At 63.7% G+C, this 22,682-nt stretch overlaps 1 protein-coding gene across 4 annotated transcripts; it reads left to right on the top strand.

Moving 5' to 3' along the window:
- Nucleotides 1-44: 44 nt before the first annotated feature.
- Nucleotides 45-22,524, top strand: SYMPK (symplekin scaffold protein). 4 transcript variants are annotated; one of them, XM_044988822.1, is made up of 27 exons: nt 45-167; nt 738-989; nt 2,094-2,159; nt 2,614-2,667; nt 3,154-3,227; nt 3,924-4,050; nt 4,508-4,757; nt 4,874-5,044; nt 5,805-6,044; nt 6,799-6,953; nt 7,804-7,954; nt 9,902-10,136; nt 11,634-11,784; nt 11,862-12,097; nt 12,670-12,751; nt 13,078-13,191; nt 13,570-13,717; nt 13,938-14,098; nt 16,146-16,254; nt 16,496-16,596; nt 17,758-17,848; nt 18,235-18,336; nt 18,584-18,771; nt 20,105-20,281; nt 21,008-21,097; nt 21,407-21,712; nt 22,244-22,524. In XM_044988822.1, the coding sequence occupies exons 2-27, from the start codon at nt 882-884 to the stop codon at nt 22,412-22,414; spliced, it is 3,858 nt and encodes a 1,285-aa protein (XP_044844757.1). In that variant the 5' UTR covers nt 45-167; nt 738-881; the 3' UTR covers nt 22,415-22,524. The 4 variants fall into 4 exon arrangements, with proteins under 4 accessions (XP_044844757.1, XP_044844756.1, XP_044844759.1 ...); XM_044988821.1 differs by having other exon boundaries at nt 98-167; nt 735-989; XM_044988824.1 differs by having other exon boundaries at nt 99-167; nt 735-989; nt 9,923-10,136.
- The last annotated feature ends 158 nt before the right edge of the window (nt 22,525-22,682 follow it).

Below are 22,682 nucleotides of genomic sequence, written 5' to 3'. Positions count from 1 at the left end.
CCCCCGCAGCGGTCCCGCCCAGCCCCCTTCACCCCGCAGAACTACATGACCCAGGTGGCCTTGCGGCGCGCGCCTGCGCAGTGCGCACCGCCCGGGCCGGGGGAAGATGGCGGCCGGGAGGGGGCCGCGCGGAGCGTGAGGGGCCGCGGCTCGGGGCGGGCGGGAGAGTGAGTGAGCGAGCGCGGGAAGGGGGGGTTGCTGGGGGGGCGGGGGCCGGCGGGAGGGGGGTTTCAAGGGAGAGGACTGGCGGGGGGGCAGAGGGGGGGGTTACAATGGGGGGGTTACGGGGGAGGGGGCTGGCCTGGGGGGTCGGCGGGGGGGGGGTTGCGAGGGAGGGGCCGGAGGGGGGTTACAATGGGGAGGTTGCGAGGGCCAGGGCTGGCCTGGGGGGCCGGAGCGGGGGTTACGAGGGAGGGGGCCGGAGGCAGGTGGCCAGGGGGGCAGGGGACTAAAGGGGGGACTAAAGGGGGCTGCCGTGGGGTGATGTGATCCCTGGGGCGGTGCTAATGGGGGCTGGGTTGGGAGGAGCAGGGGGCAGATAGGTATCCCATGGGGGCAGTGGGGCAGGCTGGGGTTCCTGTGGGGTGACAGGGCATCCAGGCCTGGGTGGTGCCAGGGAGGGGCTGGGGGTATCTGGGTGGGAGGGTGTTAGACTGGGGCAGTGGGGTGGCCTGGGCTTCCATGGGGGGGCTGGGGATTGTGTGGGGCAGGGTGCTAATTAGTCTCCTCGTTAGCAGCCGGAGCAGAGAGCCCCAGGACTTCCTGGGCCGGGGAGACAGAACTGCCCTCTCACCCGTCCAGCCCTGGGCACAGACACCTTGGCAGGGGCGTCGTCCCACTCTCGGCTGGGAACGGCTCACGCACCGGGTGCCCGCGTCGCCATGGCCGGCCGCGCAGGGGAGGGCAGCAATGCCCGCATGAGCATCGCCTCCCAGTTCTTCACCCAGGAGGAGGGCAGCGGCACAGACAGCATGACCACCTCGGAGAGGGTGCGTGGGGCGGGGAACAGGCAGCGAAGGCTGAACGTTCAAGTGGGCTGGGACTCAGGCCCTCGTCCCTTTTAGCCAGTTGTCCCTAGACCAGGGACAAGAGAGGTGGCTCTGATCTGGCCCCAGGTCTTGCACGCCAGCCACCCTGGGGTTGGGGGGATGGGATACCCCTCTAGGGGTCACCACTCCCAGGGCAGGGGGAGCGGCTGGCTCCTGGGTGTTGGGACTGGGATAAGGGCCTTTCCCTGTAGGGGGCACCGGCTCTATTCCAGCCCCAGGGCAGGGGGAGTGGAACAGGTTACAGTCTGTTCACCTCTCTTGCCAATTACAGTCCAGTTTCGAAGCGTATCGTGAATGCTGGGGCCACGTGACATGCCCCTCAGTGATCCATCTGTACAATGTGTTCACTGGCTCTGTCAGGTTCTTGCGAGGCAGCGTAGTCCGGGGGCAGGGCACCAGTCTGGGACTTGGCAGAGCTGGCGTCTATCCCGGCTCTGCCGCTGCCCTACTGGGTGGCCTTTGGCACATCCCTTCCTCTCCCTGGGCCTGTCTTGTCTGCACGGCTTTTATCCCAGGGTCGCTAACGCAGGGTCGGGATGGGTTACTTTTCCTGGTATGTTGCACTGGTGCAACCGTGGCGTGGACTCAGTTACTCTGTCATTAAAGTGCCTTATCCTAGAATTCCCCTTCCCCACACCAATATAAGCACCTTTACAATGGTACAGCGGCGGCATCCACGCTGGAGGGAAACTAGACTGGTGTGGGTAGCCTAGCACAATGAGGACCTGATCTCGGGCCCTAGGCACTACCATAATGCTAGTGGGACAGGAATCCGTCACCAGGGCAGCCATCGCCATTCGTCGCGTACCCCTCCCGAGCTACCCGTGTGTAGCCCCTCTGTACCGGGCAGGACTTCTAACTCGGTTGCCATCTCTGCTTGTGGTGCTGCTTTGTGCCGCATGAGCGGTTAACTCAGGCCTGTCCTGAACTCCCAGCCTAGCTTGGCCCTTGGGTGTTGCCTCCTTCATCAGTTTGCTCCGTCTTGCGAGAGATTCCTCGGAGCCGGGCCAGTCTTGAATCCCATTGTGCCCCCTCTCTCTGCAGGTGGTGGATCTGTTAAACCAAGCTGCCCTGATCAGCAACGACTCGAAAATCAACCTCCTCAAACAGGTGAGCGAGGACGCTGCTCCTCCCTGCAGCAATGGGATGACAGTGGGCTGGGATGCAGGGAGCTGGGAAGAGCTGTACAGGGGCCCGAGGCCGCGTGCCTGCCTGTCGAAGGTGCAGCCAGCAGGGCCAGGGTCAAATGGCATCAGCTTTTCTTTCATGCCCCCCAGATTCCTCCCCGGCCTTCTGAGGACCCACACCTTCCCCATCTCTCTAGCCATTGGCCCCTCTCTGGCTGCCCCGGGATTCTCTGACTCTGGCTCCTTGCAGGGACAGGACCTGATGCTGGGCTCAGCTGGCTCTGTGCGGAGCTCCTTGGTGTTGCAGAAACGCTGGACAGCGGCTGGGTCCATGGGGCAGGGTGCTGCGTTGGGGGGAGGCAGATGGAGGGGTTTGCAGCATCAGCCATCGCCCATCTGCCCGGGTCTCACCCCCTGCCGTTCCGCTTTCCCCACAGGTCCAGGAGCTAATTATAAACAAGGACCCCACGCTGCTGGATAACTTCCTGGATGTGAGTAGCCCTGGGCGCCACGTTGGGGTGCCGGGGACTCCTCTGAAAACTGCCTTTCCTGACTCTCCTTGTGCCCGTGGCAAGGGCCGGTGCAGTACCGCTGGCGCTGCAGGCCGTTCACTCAGCGACCCCCCAACCCTCTGATGGCTGAGTGAGGTGGAGAACTCCTCGGATCGACACAGAGCGTTAACTGCCTGCTCAGGGGGCCCATGGTCGGGGGGAGGGTTGAGGTCTGAGCGGCTGCCCAAAGGCTGCTGGGTTTCCAGCTGGAGCCCCAGGCGCCCCTCGAGCCTGCCATGTCCTGGGCAGTGCCAGGGCTGGCAGCTTAGACTGCTCAGTGTCAAACGCAGGCCCGTGGAGTGTGAATATTTTCACCTGGGCCTTACCTAACTCTGCCCTGCCCTGGCCCCCTTCCCCGTCTCGGCCAGCTCTGCTGCCTGCTGGGCAGCTGGGGCCGGCCCTGACCACCTGCCTCTCCGGCTGCAGGAGATCATCGCCTTCCAGGCGGACAAATCCATCGAGGTGCGGAAGTTTGTCATCGGCTTCATAGAAGAGGCCTGGTAAGGACGGATTTGCTGCGGCCTCCCGGAGCCACTGGGTGTAATTCTCCTTCCCCCGCAGCTTCCGAGCCCTCAGGTGCTACAGGTCTGTACAGCACCTAGACGGGACCCCCAGCCAGCTCCTGCCCCACAGGCGGCAGCTGCTGAGACTCTCCCATCCCACTCCCTATAGCGCCCCCTGCTGGGAGGGGTGGAGTCTGGGAGCTCCCTTCAGCCAGCACAGGAGCGTCCCAGCAGCAGCCTGCGGAAGAGGAGTCAGCTACCTACGGACCGGAGGGACTGGGCTTTTGCCTGGGGGATGGCGTCCGGGGCAGGGCAGGCGCTTATCCCTTGTCTCCAGCTAAGATCCCGCTTGTGAGCAGAGCCTGGTAGGTTACAACAGGAGCTGTGAAGAGGCAGGACTCCTGGGTTCTATTCCCAGCTGTGGGAGGGGAATGGAGTCAAGTGGTTAGGGCAGGGGGGCTGGGAGCCAGGACTCCTGGGTTCTGTGCCTTGATCTGCCATTGACTCCCTGTGTGACCTTGGCAAGTCTTGCCCTCTGCCTCAGTTTCCCCACCTGTACAAGGGTGAGGTTTCCACAGAAGCCAGTTGCTCTGGTCCTGGATGAGGGTCTGGTTGCTGCAGTAGCTCCTTGCCCCACCTCCTGCCAGCGCCGTCTCTCCCCCCCTGAGTTTGCTGTCTCTCCCCTGCCCCCAGCAAACGGGACATCGAGCTGCTGCTCAAGCTCATCGCCAACCTGAACATGCTGCTGAAGGACGAGAACGTCAACGTGGTGAAGAAGGCCATCCTCGCCATGACCCAGCTCTACAAGGTGGCGCTGCAGGTGAGCGCCCCTCGGCCAGCCTGCGCAGCCCACGCCTCTCCCAGCAGGGGGTGCTGGCTGGGGGAGGAGCTCCTGGCTACTGCAGCCCCGGCCTCTGCCAGCAGGGGGCGCTTCAGGGCGCTGGCTGGGGGAGGAGCTCCTGGGTACTGCACCCCCGGCCTCTGCCAGCAGGGGGCACTGCAGGGCGCTGGCTGGAGGGTGGGGGGGCTCCTGGCTACTGCAGCCCTGGCCTTTCCCAGCAGGGGGCACTTCAGGGTGCTGGCTTGCGGGGAGCTCCTGGCTACTGTAGCCCTGGCCTCTCCCAGCAGGGGGCACTGCAGGGCGCTGGCTGAGGGGAGAGCGTCTGACTACTCCAGCCCCAGCCTCTCCCCGCAGGGGGCGCTGTGCTCGGGCGCCGGCCTCGTCAGTGCTCGGTGGCCGGCCTCGGCGCTCACCCCTCCCTTCTGGCTCCCGGCAGTGGATGGTGAAGTCCAAGGTCATCAACGACCTGCAGGAGGCCTGCTGGGAGATGGTGTCGGCCATGGCCAGCGACATCATCCTGCTGCTGGACTCGGACAACGACGGCATCCGCACCCACGCCATCAAGTTCGTGGAGGGGCTGATCATCACGCTGTCGCCCCGCATGCCCGACTCGGACGTGCCCAAGCGCCATGAGAACGACATCAGCCTCGACCGCATCCCCAAGGACCACCCCTACATCAAACACAGTGAGTGGGGGCCCGGCAGGGCTCTCGGAGCCGGGTCGGGTGACCCTTGGCACGCGGCCCCCTCACCCCTAACCTGCCTTCCCCGTGCCATGACCCCGCCCGCTCCTGCCTTTCAGATGTGCTGTGGGAGGAGGGCAAGGCCGCCCTGGAGCAGCTGCTGAAGTTCATGGTGCACCCGGCCATCTCCAGCATCAACCTCACGGCGGCACTGGGCTCCCTGGCCTCCATCGCCCGCCAGCGGCCCATGTTCATGGCCGAGGTGATCCAGGCCTACGAGACCCTGCACGGTAAGTGCTGCCCCTCCCTGGCCTGAGCTGCTGGGCCCAGCGCTCGGCCTGGGGCTTCCCCTGGGCTCTGTGTGCGTTAATGAGCGAAATCCCGACGCTTGTCCTGACCCCCAGCCGCGCCCCCCACTCCCTGGCCAGGAATAGAACCCAGGAGTCCTGACCCTCGGCCCCTCCCTCGCCCTGCACCCCACTCCCTACCCAGAGCCAGGACGAGAACCCAGGAGTCCTGACCCTCGGCCCCTCCCTCGCCCTGCACCCCACTCCCTACCCAGAGCCAGGACGAGAACCCAGGAGTCCTGACGCTCGGCCCCTCCCTCGCCCTGCACCCCACTCCCTACCCAGAGCCAGGATGAGGACCCAGGAGTCCTGACCCTCGGCCCCTCCCTCGCCCTGCGCCCCACTCCCCACCCAGAGCCAGGATGAGAACCCAGGAGTCCTGACGCTCGGCCCCTCCCTCGCCCTGCACCCCACTCCCTACCCAGGAGTCCTGACGCTCGGCCCCTCCCTCGCCCTGCACCCCACTCCCTACCCAGGAGTCCTGACCCTCGGCCCCTCCCTCGCCCTGCACCCCACTCCCTACCCAGAGCCAGGACAAGAACCCAGGAGTCCTGACCCTCGGCCCCTCCCTCGCCCTGCGCCCCACTCCCTACCCAGAGCCAGACCTCAGGCTTAGCCCAAGCCTCTGTCCTACAGTGGGTCCCTTCTAGGGCAGCCCCCGTCCCGCGTACCTGACGCCCCTTCCGTGTCGCCCTCCCGCCAGCCAACCTGCCGCCGACGCTGGCTAAGTCCCAGGTGAGCAGCGTCCGCAAGAACCTGAAGCTGCACCTGCTGAGCGTGCTGAAGCACCCCTCGTCCTTCGAGTTCCAGGCGCAGATCACCACCCTGCTGGTGGACCTGGGCACCCAGCAGGCCGAGATCACCCGCAGCATGCCCAGCCTGAAGGAGCCGCGCAAGCGCCCGCGGGATGACAGCGACCCGGCCCTGAAGAAGATGAAGATGGGTGAGGGGGCGGGGCGGGCCTCGCTCTGCTGGGAGGCCCCATTTAGCAGCAACCGTTCCTTGGGGTGGGATGCCTTGGGGGAGTGGGTGCAGGCAGCTGAGAGCTCTCCGGGGGGCCCCCTGAGCCGTGAGTTTGTCCCAGTTCCCAGAGGGAGGTGACCCAGGGAACAGCCCAGTTACTCCAGTCCCAGCCTCCCAGCAGGAGGTGCTATAGGGAGCGGGGCAGGAGTGGGCTGTGGGGGGAGCTCCCGGCTACTCCAGCCCCAGCCTCTCCCAGCAGGGGGCGCTGTGGGGAGCAGGGTGCTGGCTGTGGGGGGAGCTCCCGGCTACTCCAGCCCCAGCCTGTCCCAGCAGGGGGCGATGTGGGGGCATGGGAGCACTGGCGTCCCAGACATCATCTGAATTGGGCCCCTGGGTGCAGCCTGCACAGCAGTCGGGGATCCAGAGGCGCGGAGCTGCCAGCTTGTCCGTAGAGGGGGAGTTTCCAAGGCAGTGAAATCCCTCCCCAGGGCTGGGTAAGGTTGGCAGGGGGCAGCGTGTGGGGCGGAAGCTGCCTCCCCTCTGCTGGGGCCATACCAGCTGTGGCCCCTAAGGTGCTGGTCCCAGGGGCTGCCGGGAAGGTGTAGCTCTGTGTGCACGTGGCACCTGCCAGGAGCCTGCCCTCCGCTGCCGGGCCCGGGGTGGGGATGGCGCCAGCCCCGGCTGTCTGGGGCTGGCAGTGCCCCTGGACTCTAACCCCAGGCTCTCCGGCACAGAGCCAGCTCTCGGGGAGGACGACGAGGATAAGGACCTGGAGCAAGCGGCTGCGCCACCGCCCAAGCCCTCTGCCCAGACCAGCACCCATTCGGACACGGACATCACGGCCGAGTTCCTGCAGCCCCTGCTGACGCCGGACAACGTGGCCAATCTGGTGGGTGAGGTTGGGCCCTGGCTCGGTGCTGACGGGTCGCCGGACCCCTGAAATGCACAGCCCCCCGACACGCTGCCGGGGGACGGGTGTGTTGGGCTGCAGCCACCAGGCCTTGAGCAGCGGCTCCTGTTCCGGCTCACAAGCCAAAGAGTGTCAGGCCTGCTGGATGGGAGCCCTGTGGGGAAATCCAGGGGGTTCAGGGCACGGGACAGCTCAGCAGGGGGGCGCTCTCCCCTCGCAGTCAGTGCTGACCTCAGTGCCATGGTGCATGGGGTCGCTGTGCTGCGGGGAGTGGGACGGGGCCTCAGCTTGGGGCAGCAATCAGTGCTGACCCCAGTGTGCCGCGGGGGGGGGCGCTGGGCTGCGGTGCGGTTGGGCGGGGGCTCAGCGGGGGGCGCTGGGCCCAGGGAGCTCGGCGGGGGGCGCTGGGCTGCGGGGCAGTTGGCTGGGGGCTCAGCAGGGGGCGCTGGGCTGCAGGATGGTTGGGCGGAGGCTTGGTGGGGGGCGCTGGGCTGCGGGGCTGTTGGGCCGGGGCTCGGCAGGGGGCGCTGGGCTATGGGGCGCTGCAAGCAGGGGGGGGCTCAGCAGGGGGCGCTGTGCTCCAGGGAGCGGGATGGGGGCTCTGGGCTGCAGGGAGCAGGGCAAAGGCTCAGCAGGGGGCGCTCTCAGCTGGCCTGGTGGGAAGCTGTGGGGGCCTCGCTGCTGGAAATGGCTCTTGGCCTCAGCAAGCTGGCGGGGGGCTGGGCCTAGAGCACAGGGCCTGGGGCCCGTATGAGTAGCGCCCTCTGCAGGGCGTCCCCCCCCTCCCCCCCCAGGCTGCGTCACGGCCGTGTCCTGCCTCCTGCCCCAGGTGCTGATCAGCATGGTGTACCTGCCCGACACCATGCCCGCCTCCTTCCAAGCCACCTACACCCCCGTGGAGTCGGCCGGCACCGACGCCCAGATCAAGCATCTCGCCCGCCTGATGGCCACCCAGATGACGGCCGCAGGGCTTGGGCCAGGTACGTCTGCTGGGGGAAGTGTGGGGCTCCCTTGTAGCACAGGTGGAGCTCTGGGGGAAGGGGAGCTAACGTCGGGGAGACCCCAGACTCGTGCCACCCCCCCTGCTTATCGGCTCCCTGCCTCCTCAGCCTTCAGGAGCCCTCCCCGTCCACAAGATTCCTCGCTGCCTGCTGGGGGGGGGGGGGGTGCAGGTCGGGAGTGAAGGGTGCAGGCAGAGCTGGGGGGAGCCCAGGGCTGGGCTAGCAGGGGGCTGTGGGTCGGGAGTGAGGGGCACAGGCAGAGTTGGGGGGGTTGGCTGGCAGGGGGCTGTGGATTGGGAATGAGGGGCGCAGGCAGAGCTGGGGGGGAGTTGGCTGGCAGGGAGCTGTGGATTGGGATTGAGGGGGGCAGGCAGAGCTGGGGGGAGCCCAGGGCTGGGCAGGCAGGGGGCTGTGGGTCGGGAGTGAGGGGCACAGGCAGAGTTGGGGGAGGGGTTGGCTGGCAGGGGGCTGTGGATTGGGATTGAGGGGGGCAGGCAGAGCTGGGGGGGGGGTTGGCTGGCAGGGGGCTGTGGATTGGGATTGAGGGGGGCAGGCAGAGCTGGGGGAGCCCAGGGCTGGGCTAGCAGGGGGCTGTGGATTGGGATTGAGGGGGGCAGGCAGAGCTGGGGGGGGTTGGCTGGCAGGGGGCTGTGGATTGGGATTGAGGGGGGCAAGCAGAGCTGGGGCGGGGGTTGGCTGGCCAGGGGGCTGTGGATTGGGATTGAGGGGCGCAGGCAGAGCTGGGGGGGGTTGGCTGGCCAGGGGGCTGTGGATTGGGATTGAGGGGCGCAGGCAGAGCTGGGGGGGGGTTGACTGGCAGGGGGCTGTGGATTGGGATTGAGGGGGGCAGGCAGAGCTGGGGAGCCCAGGGCTGGGCTAGCAGGGGGCTGCGGATTGGGATTGGGGGCGCAGGCAGAGCTGGGGGGAGCTCAGGGCTGGGCTAGCAGGGGGCTCTGGATTGGGATTGGGGGCACAGGCAGAGCTGGGGGGGGTGTTGGCTGGCAGGGGGCTGCGGATTGGGATTGAGGGGCGTCGGCAGAGCTGTGGGGGGGGTTGGCTGGCAGGGGGCTGCGGATTGGGATTGAGGGGCGTCGGCAGAGCTGGGGGGGGGGGGTTGGCAGGCCGGGTGCTGCGGATTGGGATTGGGGGTGCAGGCAGAGCTGGGTGGGGGGTTGGCTGGCAGGGGGCTGCGGATTGGGATTGGGGGTGCAGGCAGAGCTGGGTGGGGGGTTGGCTGGCAGGGGGCTGCTGATTGGGATTGGGGGTGCAGGCAGAGCTGGGGGGGGGTTGGCTGGCAGGGGGCTGTGGATTGGGATTGAGGGGGGCAGGCAGAGCTGGGGGGGTTGGCTGGCAGGGGGCTGCGGATTGGGATTGAGGGGGGCAGGCAGAGCTGGGGAGCCCAGGGCTGGGCTAGCAGGGGGCTGTGGATTGGGATTGGGGGCACAGGCAGAGCTGGGGGGAGCTCAGGGCTAGGCTGGTAGGGGGCTGCAGGTTGGGAATGAGGGGCGCAGGCAGAGCTGTGGGGGGGGTTGGCTGGCAGGGGGCTGTGGATTGGGATTGGGGGTGCAGGCAGAGCTGGGGGGGGGGGTTGGCTGGCAGGGGGCTGCGGATTGGGATTGGGGGTGCAGGCAGAGCTGGCGGGGGGGGTTGGTTGGCAGGGGGCTGTGGATTGGGATTGGGGGTGCAGGCAGAGCTGTGGGGGGGGTTGGCTGGCAGGGGGCTGTGGATTGGGATTGGGGGTGCAGGCAGAGCTGGGGGGGGGGGGGTTGGCTGGCAGGGGGCTGTGGATTGGGGGCATCGGCAGAGCTGGCGGTAGCTGCAGCTCATTTCCCGCCTCCACTCTCCTTCCCGTGGGGCTGGTGCCCGGGGCCATGGCTCTGCCTGGCCTCGCGAGGGCACCGTGAGTGAGACGGCTCCTTGGCACAGGCTCCTCTCCCCGTCCCCCAGGCGTGGAGCACACCAGGCTGCTGAAGGAGGAGCCGAAGGAGGAGAAGCTGGCGAAGCCCGAGAGCGTGCTGATCAAACGGCGCCTGTCCTCGCTGTCCCAGGGGCAGGCCATCTCCGTGCTGGGGGCCCAGGGCTGCGTCACTATCCTCCTGGAGCAAGAGGCCCCCCAAGCCAAGCGGCGGCCGGAGCCCATCATCCCGGCCACCCAGCCCAGGTGAGGCCTTTCGGGGGAGGGCGCTCAGGGTCCGTGCTGAGCCCGGGGTTTATAGGCAGGTACCCCAAGAGGTCGCGCCCTTTCCAGGGCTGCCTGGCGGCGCTGCAGATACTAACAGGCACCAGAGCATCATAGAATCGTAGGCCCGGGAGGGACCTCGAGAGGGCAGCTAGGACCACGTAATAACTCGCCCACCCCTGCCAGCTGTTCATCCAACCTGCTCTTAAAAACCTCCAGGGACTGAGATTCCAACCCTCCCTGGGCTTAGCTACCCGGACAGGAACCTGTTCCTAATGTCTGACCGAAACCGCCCTGGCCGCAATTTAAGCCCATTGCTTCTTGTCCTGTCCTCAGAGGTTAACGAGAACAATTTTCTCCCTCCTCCTTGTAACCACCTGTTATGTACTTGAAACTGTTCTCATGTCCCCGCTCAGTCGTCTCTTCTCCAGACTGAACAAACCCAATTCATCCAATCTTCCCCCATAGCTCATGTTTTCTAGCCCTTTCATCGGTTTTGTTGCTCTTCTCTGGACTCTCCAATTTGTCCACATCTTTCCTGAAATGTGGTGCCCAGAACTGGACACAATCCTCCAGTTGAACCCTAATCAGCGCGGAGTAGAGCGGAAGAATGACTTCTCTTACAACACTCCTGCTAATACAGCCCAGAAGGATGTTTGCTTTTTTTTTGCAATAACGTTACACTGTTGACTCATATTTAGCTTGTGATCCACCCTGACTCCCAGATCCCTTTCCGCAGTGCTCCCTCCTAGGCAGCCATTCCCCATTTGTGTGTGTGCAACTGATTGTTCCTTCCCAAGTGGAGCACTTTGCATTTGTCCTTATTGAATTTCATCCTGTTTCCTTCAGACCATTTCTCCAGTTTGTCCAGATCATTTTGAATTTTAATCCTCTCCTCCAAAGCGCTTGCAACCCCTCCCAGCTTGGTATCATCCGCAAACTTTATAAGTGTATTCTTTATGCCCTTATCTAAATCACTGATGAAGCTATTGAACAGAATTGATCCCTGCGGGACGCCACTCCATGAGCCCTTCCAGTTTGACTGAACCACTGTGGAAGGGCTTTAGGTCAGAGAAGAGGCGCGGAGGTTATGGCACTTTGTCCTGGCGGGAGCCATGCAGGCTCCTGTGGGGTCCCTCACGGGGTCTGGCTGTGTCCTTGTTGTTAACACACCTCTCTGCCCCCTCCAGTCCGTTGTCCTCCAGCTGCCAAGCCCTGTTGAGTTCCTGGTCCTGCCTGAGCCCCCTGCTGCCGTTAACGCTCAGGCACTGATTTCTCCCAGTCCCCCATGATGTATGTTGAGTCCAGCCAGCTCTTGATGGCATGTTCCCATTGCCCAGATGCCTGGGGCCTTCCCACTGTGCTTGGCGGGTAGCGCTGCCAAGCCGAGCGGTTAATCTGAGGCGTGGGTGGTTTGTGAGAGCGTTACAAACCGTGCCCGCCTCCGGCGCTGAGCCGCGCTCTAACTCCCCGCTCCAGGCTGGCAGGCGCCGGCGGGCGCAAGAAGGTTTTCCGCCTGAGCGACGCGATCAAGCCGCTGACGGACGTGCAGATGGAGAAGCTGAAGCTGGGAGCCGTGAAGCGGATCCTGTGCTCAGAGAGAGCCGTCGCCTGCAGCGGGGCGGCCCAGGTAGGCACCGGCTCGGCCGCAGCGGGGCGGGGCCTGGGTACCATCCGTGCCTGACCCTCCCCTTCTCTCCTCCCCAGGCCCGTGTCAAGATCCTCTCATCCCTGGTGACCCAGTTTGACGTGCCCCTGAAGAGCGAGGTCTTGGCCTTCATCCTGGACGACATCCGCAACCGGCTGGACCTGGCCTTTGCCTGGCTGTACCAGGAGTACAACGCCTACCTGAGCACGTTCCCGACCGGCTCCCTGGACAGCTACGACGAGTGCCTCATCGGCCTGCTCTCCGGCCTGCAGGAGAAGCCAGACCAGAAGGATGGGTGAGTGGCCCCGCTGTGAGGGCGGAGCTTTGGGGGGGAGGAGTTGAGAGGCGGAGCCTTCCCAGCCTGAATCATTGGTCTGGACCCAGACTAGCCTGGGTCGGGGACACATGCTCCCTGCCATCTCCTGGCGTGAGCTTAGCCTGTGCCATGAGCTGCGACCCTGCTGGGATGTCAGTGCTGCGAGCGTCCTCCCAGCAGTGTCCTGCCTGCGGCAGCCAGGGCTCCATCAGCGTGACCAGCGCAGCATAACTAACGCTCCTGCTGGGACCAGCTCCCTGCCGTGTCGTGGGACTGCCAGCCTGGCCCTCCCCGTCACACAGCAGTGAGCATCCTCACTCCATCCCAGCAGGGGGGCGCAAGGGCTCTGGAGCCAGCACTCTCAGCTGGAGACATGCACTTCCTGTCCTAAACATCCTGGATAATGTCATGGGGCAGGGGTTCTCTCCCTTTTCCGGCCCTGGCGCACCCCAGAGGTGGCTGCATCTCCGGGGCAGGCGAAGGGTCCCTTTTCAAAGGGAACCTGGGGGCCGCAGCCCGGTGGTGATGGTCTGTGTGTGCACCCCCTGCAGGATCTTCACCAAGGTGGTGCTGGAAGCCCCGCTCATCACAGAGAGTGCCCTGGAGGTGATCCGCAAGTACTGCGAGGATGAGGTGGGTTCGAGGAGCAGGGAGGGGAGAGCGGCTATTAAAGAGGCACCGTCCTTGCCCAAGAAGATCCTAACCGACCCCACTGATCCCTCTTGCAGGGGGGCAGGGCGGGGCTGGCATCTCCCTGTCACATGGTGTGTGCACCCAGTATCTGTGGGCAGGCTCTTGTGATTCCTGCCCCACCACCCGCGTCCCTCGCCTGGCACTTGTCTGTCCGCATTAGATCGAGCTCCTCCGGCTGAATGCGTGGAGCCGATTCCCAAGCCTGAGGGGGGGTGCTGAGCCGAGCCCCTGGGGGACCATCTGCTCACTGAGGTTGTCTGTCGCAGAGCCGCACCTACCTGGGGATGTCCACGCTCCGGGACCTAATCTTCAAGCGCCCGTCCAGGCAGTTCCAGTATCTGCACGTGCTGCTGGACCTCAGCTCCCACGAGAAGGACAAGGTGCGTCAGGCAACCGGGAGCCGGTGTCTTGTGGTATTGTCCAGCCCCTCTGTGCGTTCATTCAGCCCGGCTCGTCCCCCCAGATACTGCCTCAGGCCAGGCTCCCACCGCCCTGGCCGCGAAGTCTCAGGAATCCTGCCGATGAGACCCGTAACTCAGCTCCTCACTGCTCCCCCAGCGTCCTGAGCGAGACGGCGGGTTCCCAGTGGCGTCCTAGCCAGATCCCAGCCCTCTGTCCCCCAGCAGCTAGTCAGGGATACGACTGGAGCGCTCGTGGGGCATTGCTGTGCAGCTGTCTTCAGCTGCCCCCTACCCCAGAGGTGGCTGCCCCTCAGTGCTGGGTGAGCCCTCCCCTCACACGCCGTGTCTGCCCCGCAGGTCCGCCAGCAGGCGATCCTCTTCATCAAGCGCATGTACGAGAAGGACCAGCTGCGGGAGTACGTGGAGAAGTTTGCGCTGAACTACCTACAGCTCCTGGTGCACCCCAACCCCCCGTCTGTGCTCTTCGGCGCCGACAAGGACACAGGTAACGAGGCGGGGCCAGGCGTGGGGTGGGGACGACCAGTGAACCTGGGCTGCTGTCCTGGGGGCCAGCCGCCGGCCCCTTTCTGCAGTCTGAGCCCGTCCCTCGGCTCCCTGCTGGGCTGTCACCAGAGGTCGGGGCAGCTGCTGCTCTTTCCCCTGGTTCTCCAGCTGCGGTTGTTCGCTGGGAGCCCCACGACCGATCTCCCTCCCTTGTCGTGCAGAGGTGGCTGCTCCCTGGACCGAGGAGACCGTCAAGCAGTGTCTGTACCTCTACCTGGCCCTGCTGCCGCAGAACCACAAGCTGATCCACGAGCTGGCGTCGGTCTACACGGAGGCCATCGCTGACATCAAGCGCACCGTGCTGCGGGTCATCGAGCAGCCGGTGAGCACGCCGGGAAGGGCTCCCCCCGCAGCGGTACAGGGCTGTCCGTGCAGGTGGGACAGCGAACTGTGGCCCCTGCAAGGCTGACCCCAAAGCAAAGGGGCGCCGGGGCCCGTTGACTAGGAACTGTCTGAGCCCAGGGCTGGAGACTGAATTCCAAGCTAGGCTCTTGGGGCAGGGGCCATCTTCACGCTGTTTGTACAGCCCCTAGCACCGTGGGGGGCAGCTCCGTGACCGGAATGCCTAGATGCTCCCATAATACATCTAATAGCAAAGCAAAAGTAAAGTGCCTAGCACAGTGGGGTCCTGGCTGTGACTGTGGTTCCTAGGCGCTACCGTAATATACCTAATAATGATTCAGGCAGATGGGTCACACTTTCTATTAAGGTTCAGGTTAGAAATAATGGATGATTGACAGCTGGCTTAATGGTGGGTCGATCAGCTGTTCTGGAGTCCGGAAATCCCCAGCTGGAAGGGGCCTCCGGAGCTCATCAATTCCAGCCCCCATGCGCTGTGGCCGGGCCAAGCAAACCTAGCCCCAGCCCTGACAGGGGTTTGTCCAGCCTGATCTTAAAATCCTCCAATGACGGGGATCCCTCGGCCTCCTTGGGAAGCCAGTTCCAGAGCTGAATTCCTCTGAGAGCTGGAAAGTTTTTGTCCTAATATCTCACCTCAGTCTCCCTCGCTGCAGATTAAGCCATTGCTGCTTGTTTTCCATGTCCACTGAAGGGAGGACGATTGATCCCTGTCCTCTGTCTACCAGCCCTTAACGAATTTGACGACTGTTCTCCGCTCCCTGCTCAGGCTTCATTTCTCAAGGCTAAACGTGCCCAGTTTTTTTAACCTTTCCTCCTAGGCCAGGTTTTCGAAACCTTGGATCGTTTCTCTTGCTCTTCTCTGGACTCTCTCCAGGTTGTCCACATCTTTCCTGAAATGTGGCACCCAGAACTGGACCCTGTTCTCCAGCTGGGGCCTTCCCTGGGGCCGAGTACAGCAGGGCAGTTACGCCGCGTGTCTTTCCTGCAACACTTCTGTTAATACACCCAGAACAATGTTCGCCTTTTTCACGGCTGCATCAGATTCTTGGCTCACATTCAATGTGCGATCTACCCTAATGCCCAGCTCCTTCTCAGCAGTACGACCCCCTAGTTATTCCCCATTTTGTAACTGTGAGTTTGATTTTTTCCTTCTTAAGTGCAGTACTTTGCACTCGTCTTGATGGAATTTCTCGCTGAATTCTAACCCTGTCCTCCAAAGCGCTTGCACCCCTCCCAGCTTGGGGTCCGCTGCAGGTTTAATCACACTCTCCACCCCGTTCTCTGGGTCAGCAATGAAAATACTGAAGCGGACCCAAGACCGACTCCTGTGGGACCCCGATAGATACGTCCTCTCAGATACCTGCCCCCACCTTATCGTAATTCCATGTAGAGTGCATTTCCCTGGTCTGCTTCTGAGACTGTCAGGCGGGACTGTGCAACCTGACTAAAATCAAGCTGCATCCTGTCTGCTTTCCCCTACCTGTGAGATCAGTACCCCTGTTGGGGGAGGAAATGAGGTTGGTTTGGGATGATTTGTTCTTGACGAATCCATGCTGGCCATTCCGTATAACCCTGTTATCCTCCAGTCTGCTCCTGTCCGTGGCTCAGAGCCGTCTCTGGTGAGCAGCCAGCCTGGGGTCTGTGATCTGCTTACAGCCTTTGTCCATCCCCCTTTGCCTTTCTGAACAGAACCTAAAGCAGGAGCGTCCCGTGCAGACTCCAGCCTCTGGCGGGGAAGGTACAAACGAAGAGCATTACCTGGCCGTGCTGCACGGATCGGGTTAGCCAGCTGCTGGGCCACCTTGCAGCAGGGTGGGGAGGGTCCCAGGGGCGTGGGGGTTTGGGGTACTCGGCTGCGTTCCACTGGCTGGGTTCCCTTGGGGCTTGGCTGGGGGTGAGGCACGGCCGTGCTGCGCGTGCTGACTCGGCACAGTTGGTTCCTTCCCCCCACGATCCGTGGTGATTCTCCTCTGAGGCTGCCTCTTCCGTCTCTCCCCCTCCTTGCCCAGATCCGCGGGATGGGGATGAACTCCCCGGAGCTGCTGCTGCTGGTGGAGAACTGCCCCAAAGGGGCCGAGACCCTGGTGACCCGATGCCTGCACAGCCTGACGGATAAAGGTATCAGTGCCCTGCCCTGCGCTGCCACTGTTACCCCCCGGCGGGCACCGCCCTCCAGATGAGTGGGCATTCGGACGGCTAGAGCAGGGCTGCTGGCTTTTCTCCCTGGCTGGCTGCCCTGCCCTGTGCCTCAGTTTCCCCTCAAATGGGAATGTTGCTTCCCCAAGCGTTCTTCACCGCCGGGCTCCCCCACCTGCTCTCCAGCCCCTCCCCCAGCGCTGACCTGCCCTTGCTCTCGCAGTGCCCCCGTCTCCCGAGCTGGTGAAGCGAGTTCGTGATCTCTACCACAAGCGGCTCCCAGATGTCCGGTTCCTCATCCCCGTCCTCAACGGCCTGGAGAAGGTAGGACCCCGTGGGGCCTGGCGGGCTCTGCTGAGCCAGGCAGGGCTCCTGGCGTCTTGCCTGGCCCAGCTGCTGCCACTGCCAGAGTAGGGGAGTGGCTGGACAGTCACTGCCTAGGGGAGACTGTTCTTATGGGAGGCAGTAGGCTCTAGTAGTTAGAGCCAGGACTACTGGGTTCTAACCCTGGTGGGGGGGGGGGGTCTAATGGACAGAGCAGGGTGGGGGGCTGGGAGCCAGGACTCCTGGGTTCCATTTGGAGTGGGGTCTAAGTGGTGAGAGCAGGGTAGGAGGCTGGGAGCCATGACCGCTGGGTTCCATCCGCGGGGAGTAGGGGAGTGTGTGCCCTTGTTGCCAAGAAGGCTAACGGCATTTTGGGTTGTATAAGTAGGGGCATTTCCAGCAGATCGAGGGATGTGATCATTCCCCTCTACTCAGCACTGGTGAGGCCTCATTTGGAGTACTGTGTCCAGTTTTGGGCCCCACACTACAAGAAGGATGTGGATAAATTGGAGAGAGTCCAGCGGAGGGCAACAAAAATGATTAGGGGGCTGGAGCACATGACTTATGAGGAGAGGCTGAGGGAACTGGGATTGTTTAGTCTGCAGAAGAGAAGAATGAGGGGGGATTTGATAGCAGCCTTCAACTACCCGAAAGGGGGTTCCAAAGAGGTTGGATCTAGGCTGTTCTCAGTGGTGGCAGATGACAGAACAAGGAGTAATGGTCTCAAGTTGCAGTGGGGGAGGTTTAGGCTGGATATTAGGAAAAACTTTTTCACTAGTAGGGTGGGGAAGAACTGGAATGGGTTACCTAGGGAGCTGGTGGAATCTCCTTCCTTAGAGGTTTTTAAGGTCAGGCTTGACAAAGCCCTGGCTGGGATGATTTAGTTGGGTTTGGTCCTGCTTTGAGCAGGGGGTTGGACTAGATACCTCCTAAGGTCCCTTCCAACCCTGAGATTCTATGATCTAGTGGATAGAGTGCGGGGGGGGGCTGGTAGCCAGAACTCCTGGGTTCCGTTCCTGGCTTTGTCCCTGGCTCAGTGTGACTCCGAGTCCGTCCTGTCCCCTTGCCGTGCCTCAGTCTCCCCTGTGTTAAATAGGCCAGAGGGTCATGTGGCATAACCGATATCTGCCAAGCTCTCCCTCTCTCTTCTCCCTGCTCCAGAAAGAGGTGATCCAGGCTCTGCCCAAGCTCATCAAGCTGAACCCCATCGTGGTGAAGGAGGTGTTCAACCGCCTCTTGGGGACGCAGCATGGTAGGTGCCGAGCTGAGGGGCCGTGATTTCCCTGTTCTGCAGGGCCAGCTGCCCACATGATGCTGGGAGTTGGACTGGCGCCGACGGACCCTGGGGGGCGGGGGGCAATGGTGCCATGACACTGAGTGGGAGGACAGTTGGGGGTCAGTCCTGCCACGTCCATTCCAGGTGAGGGTAGGAGCTTCACGGCCCAGCCAGGGAGAAGCCTGAGCCTGGGAAGTTTCAGGAGCCCCATCTCGTGTGTCTCTTGTGGGGAGCCTGGGGGAGAAACCGATCTGGGCAGCAGGGCCCTAGGCCGCCCAGCACACGCCTCCCACTAGGGCACAGTGGGTCTGCACAGACAGCCCGGCCTCCCAGCTCAGCCTCCCTCTCTTTGCCCTATGCAGGCGAAGGGAATTCGGCCGTGTCCCCCCTGAACCCTGGGGAGCTGCTCATCGCCCTGCACAACATCGACTCCGCCAAGTGCGACATGAAATCCATCATCAAAGGTAAGGGGGTGCCGGAGCCCTGGGTGGAGTCGGACGGCGGGGACAGCTGCATCTGCTGGGCCAGCCCTTTGGCTGCCTCTTCCTCCTTCCCCTTGACTGGCAGCAGGCTGGCCCATGGGTGGGAGCCGGGACTCCTGGGTTCTCGTCTTGCGCCCACTGGCGACCTGCTCCCTTCTCTGCCTCTCCGTGGGTCTCAGCCACACCCCCAAATCCCTGGCGGCCTCGGCTGACGTCATCTCTTCCACAGCCACCAACCTGTGCTTCGGGGAGAGGAACGTCTACACGTCGGAGGTGCTGGCCGTGGTGATGCAGCAGCTGATGGAGCAGAGCCCCCTGCCCATGCTGCTCATGAGGACGGTCATCCAGTCGCTGACCATGTACCCACGCCTGGGCGGCTTCGTCATGAACGTCCTGTCCCGCCTCATCATGAAGCAGGTGGGAACCCAGCCCTGTGGCGCCTCCTGCAGCCTGGCCAGGCAGCCTAGCGCCCGGACCCCCGGCACAAGCTAAGCTGGGTGGGGTTAGCCCCTGGAAATCCCAGGGCTTCTAAGGAGTTTATGGAAGGGATGGTAGGATGCGATAGCCTAATTTTGGCAATTAATTGATCTTTGAGTATTAGCAGTAAATATGCCCAATGGCCTGTGATGGGACACTAGATGGGGTGGGATCTGAGTTACTACAGAGAATTCTTTCCTGGGTGCTGGCTGGTGAGTCTTGCCCACATGCTCGGGGTTTAGCTGATGGCCAGATTTGGGGTCGGGAAGGAATTTTCCTCTGGGGCAGATTGGCAGAGGCCCTGGGGTTTTTTCGCCTTCCTCTGCAGCATGGGGCACGGGTCACTTGCTGGAGGATTCTTGCACCTTGAAGTCTTTAAACCACAAGTTGAGGCCTTCAATAGCTCAGACATAGGTCAGGGGGTTGTTACAGGAGTGCGTGGGTGAGATTCCGTGGCCTGCGTTGAGCAGGAGGCCGGACTAGAAGATCATATTGGTCCCTTCTGGCCTTACAATTTATGAGTCTAGGAGTGCAGGGGATGATCCACTAGAGGGCGCTCGTCTTGCTGAGGCCCTGTTAAGCCAGTGCCCTGGAACTAGGGGGCTCTGGAGCTGGCATTGTCATCTCCCGGCTGAGCCATCACCCCAAGATCCTGTCGCTGGCTTCTGTTGAATCCACTGTCCTGGCCTGTTCCCCCTCTCCTTTCTTCAGCCTCCCTCAGCCCTACTCCTTGCACTTAGTCTGCACTTCCTGTCCTAAACTGCCACGCGCTGGTGGCATCGGGCAGTTGGCCAGCGGCCGAGTTCCTCCCCAGAGGTGGCCGCATCCTAGGGCCAAGGAAAGTGATTTCTCCGAAGTAGCTGGGGGAGGGGCAGCTCTTCACCTGTCCCCCAGACAGCCCAGGTCTCTCCATTTCTCAGCCCTGCTCCCCCTCGGGCGCGGGCTCTGGAGGTGCATGTGACAACACCAGGCCGCGGCTCCGCTCCAAGCGCACCTTGCCCCCTCGCTCCTCCGCCAGCCTGCCTGGCTCTCAGCACTGCCTCTGGGTGGGCATCTCCCCTGCTCTGAAAGGGCCGCAATGGGGATACAGGTGCCCGGCTGCTTCCCAGCAGAGGGACGCCTGGCTCATGCCCCAGCAAAGCCCTGGCCAGAGCCAGGGTGAGCCGCTGGCACGTGGAGGGCTGACTGAATTGGCTGCCCCCTGTGCCCACGTGTGGGTGTCAGTGGACACAGTGGAAAGGCCCCTCTCTTACCCCCCCCTTCGCCCTCCCAGGTGTGGAAGTACCCCAAAGTGTGGGAGGGCTTCATCAAATGCTGCCAGCGCACCAAGCCCCAGTCCTTCCAGGTCATCCTGCAGCTCCCTCCGCAGCAGCTCAGCGCCGTCTTCGAGAAGTGCCCCGAGCTGCGGGAGCCCCTGCTGGCCCACGTCCGCTCCTTCACCCCGCACCAGGTACTGGCCTGCTCCCTGGAGGGCAGGGGCGGGGGTCGTGCAGGAGACTGGGGGCTGAGTGTAATTCTGGGGGGGCGAGGGAGGGCACACAAGTGATGGGGTGGGTATGCAGCTGCCCTTCCCTTTAATAATTAGGGACAGACTGCAGGCCCCAGCGTGCAGTGCTTCCCTTCAGTCTAACCGAGGTGGGGGCGTAGGGAACGGGTTTCTTTAGGGTTTGTTCTCACCCAGTTCCCTCAGGGCTCCAGCACCCCCACCATCACCCTCCTGCCCCCTCCTGCACTGGGGCAGGTGGGGCGTCAGGCTGAGAGTCACCAGCCCTCAGCAGGAGGAGGGTGGCCCTAGTCCCAGCATCTCCTGGAGCCTGATGCAAGTTTGCTCCCTAGTGTGCTGGGCTCTGTCCCTGTTTGGCTGTCTCTCCCCCCCAGCAGTGGGGCTCCCAGCTCTCCCCTAGGGGACACAGCTCCCCAGCACCCCAGGGGCGGCTGTCAGCCTGTGCTCAGCCTTTAAACTCACCTGCTGCGACTAGGGACTGCTCCCCAGGACAGCTCTGCCCCCGTCCCAGGGTAGGTCCTTACGGGCCGGCCTCTCGCTCCAGTTGGGAGCTGGCTGTTCCCAGGGCAGGGGAGAGGCTGGAGCCCAGGGCAGCGGGCACTGGGCATGCGGGCCCGTGCTCCCGCATGCCTCGCTCACCCGGCCCCTCATTCCCCTCCCCACCCTGCACAGCAAGCGCATGTCCCCAACTCCACCATGGCCATCCTGGAAGCCAGCAGCAAGCAGGAGATGGAGGTGAAAGACTCCCAGCCGCTGGAGGAGGTGAGCGGAGACGCCTGGGCTGGGAGGCTGGGAACCGGGCCGGGGAGGGAGTCAGTCAGTGCCTGAAGGCGCAGAACAGAGCCGTGCGCTCAGGGAGGTGCTGTGCGGAGACTCTCAGACCAGCCCCGTGGTTAATGCTCTGCTGCAGAGGCCCAGGGTCTGTGGGTCGAGCCTCATCTATTCCCCCCGCGGGCTGGCAGGGACCGGGGTCCCCAGCCCAGCCTCTCTGAGGGGAGTCCTTTGCTACCCCGACTCGAAGGGATGGGGAGGGGTCCCTTCCCTGGCTGACGGTGCTTTTTCCCCGGGCAGGAGGAGCTGGAACCCGTGCCCCTCCTCCCACGCATGTCCCAGGACATGATCGCTCTGCGGCTGGCCCAGGAGAAGGCGCTCAAACGCCAGCTGGAGGAGGAGCAGAAACTGAAGCAGCCGGCCAGCCAGCCGCGCCCTGCCCACGCCCTGGCACCGCTGCCCGCCGAAGAGCCCATGGACTTCCGGGAGGAGGGGCCCGAGGTGGAAACGCCCACCATCTTCATCAGCATGCAGGAGGAAGAGGAGAGTTCAGGCGGAGATGGTTCCCTGTTGGACTCCAGCGTGGAGGGGCCCCTTCCTGCAAAGGTACGTTCTGGGGGCAGGCGGAGGCTGGGCTGCACCCAGCCAGGGTCCCATTTACCCCCCGCTGGCCTCAGAGCTTCCTACTTCTTGGCCCCCAGTGTCCCCTAGCACGGGGGGGTACAGGGAGTGCTGCTGGGCACCGGGGGCCCTCCCCAAACACTGCAGCATCAGGGGCCCTGCCCCATGGTGGTCAATGTGGCTCCCCCACTGAACCCTTGTGCAGCCACTGGTCTCATTGGCCAAAGGATGGAGCCAAGGGCCTGCCCAGTGCCTTTGGCCCCTCCCTTTCCTGCCTGAGGCTGGGAAACCGAGGCTGATGTAGAGATCTTGAGGGGGAGGGTGATTGCCCAGGATAAGTGAGGGGCAGTTGAAGAGATCCCAGGTGGGGATGACATGATCCCCTCGTGGGGGTCGGGGTGGCAGTTAAAGCTAGAAGCCAGCTCAACAAGGGGTCCCTGGGTCTGTCCGGCTGTGGGGCTGGGGTGTCTCCATTCATGAGGCATCTTGTCTGCCCCTTTCCCTGCCCCACACCAGGAAGCGAAGAGCAAGGAGGCGGGAGCCAGCAGCGCCGCTGACGGGGAAGCCGAGAGCAAGCCCGAGAGCCTCACGCCGGACGAGCCGGCGCCCGGCGGGCCCCAGCCCGTCAGCCAGCCGGAGGAGCTGCCAGAGCCCGGCGCGGAGCAGGAGCAGAAAGCAGAGAGCTGATGGGGCAGCGCCGCCCCGTGGAGGGCAAAGATACTCTGGGGGGAGGGTGGGGAGGAGCAGAAACTGCACAGCTAAGGGCCTGGATCTGCGCTAAATAAAAAATCGCTGTTCCTGGGTCCTTCTGCCTCCTTGGCTGCATGGGGCGCGTCCCTCCCTCGGGCGGGTGCATCTCCCTGACCCCCCAGCGCAGCCTCCCCCAGGGGAGAAAGGGAGCTGGGGGGGGGGCTGGGGAAAGGTGGGGGGGCTGGGGGAGTGGTGAGGGATGGGG

The sequence above is a fragment of the Mauremys mutica genome, chromosome 15 (assembly GCF_020497125.1).
Source record: "Mauremys mutica isolate MM-2020 ecotype Southern chromosome 15, ASM2049712v1, whole genome shotgun sequence".
In the NCBI taxonomy this organism is placed as follows: domain Eukaryota; kingdom Metazoa; phylum Chordata; order Testudines; family Geoemydidae; genus Mauremys; species Mauremys mutica.
This window is presented reverse-complemented; position numbering and strand designations above follow the sequence as displayed.

Coding starts and splice junctions, on each gene's coding strand:
- SYMPK (XM_044988822.1), top strand. CDS start 882: ATGGCCGGCCGCGCAGGGGAGGGCAGCAATGCCCGCATGAGCATCGCC. Junction 12,098..12,669: donor AAGCCAGACCAGAAGGATGG/GTGAGTGGCCCC, acceptor CACCCCCTGCAG/GATCTTCACCAAGGTGGTGC. Junction 17,849..18,234: donor CCTCTTGGGGACGCAGCATG/GTAGGTGCCGAG, acceptor TGCCCTATGCAG/GCGAAGGGAATTCGGCCGTG.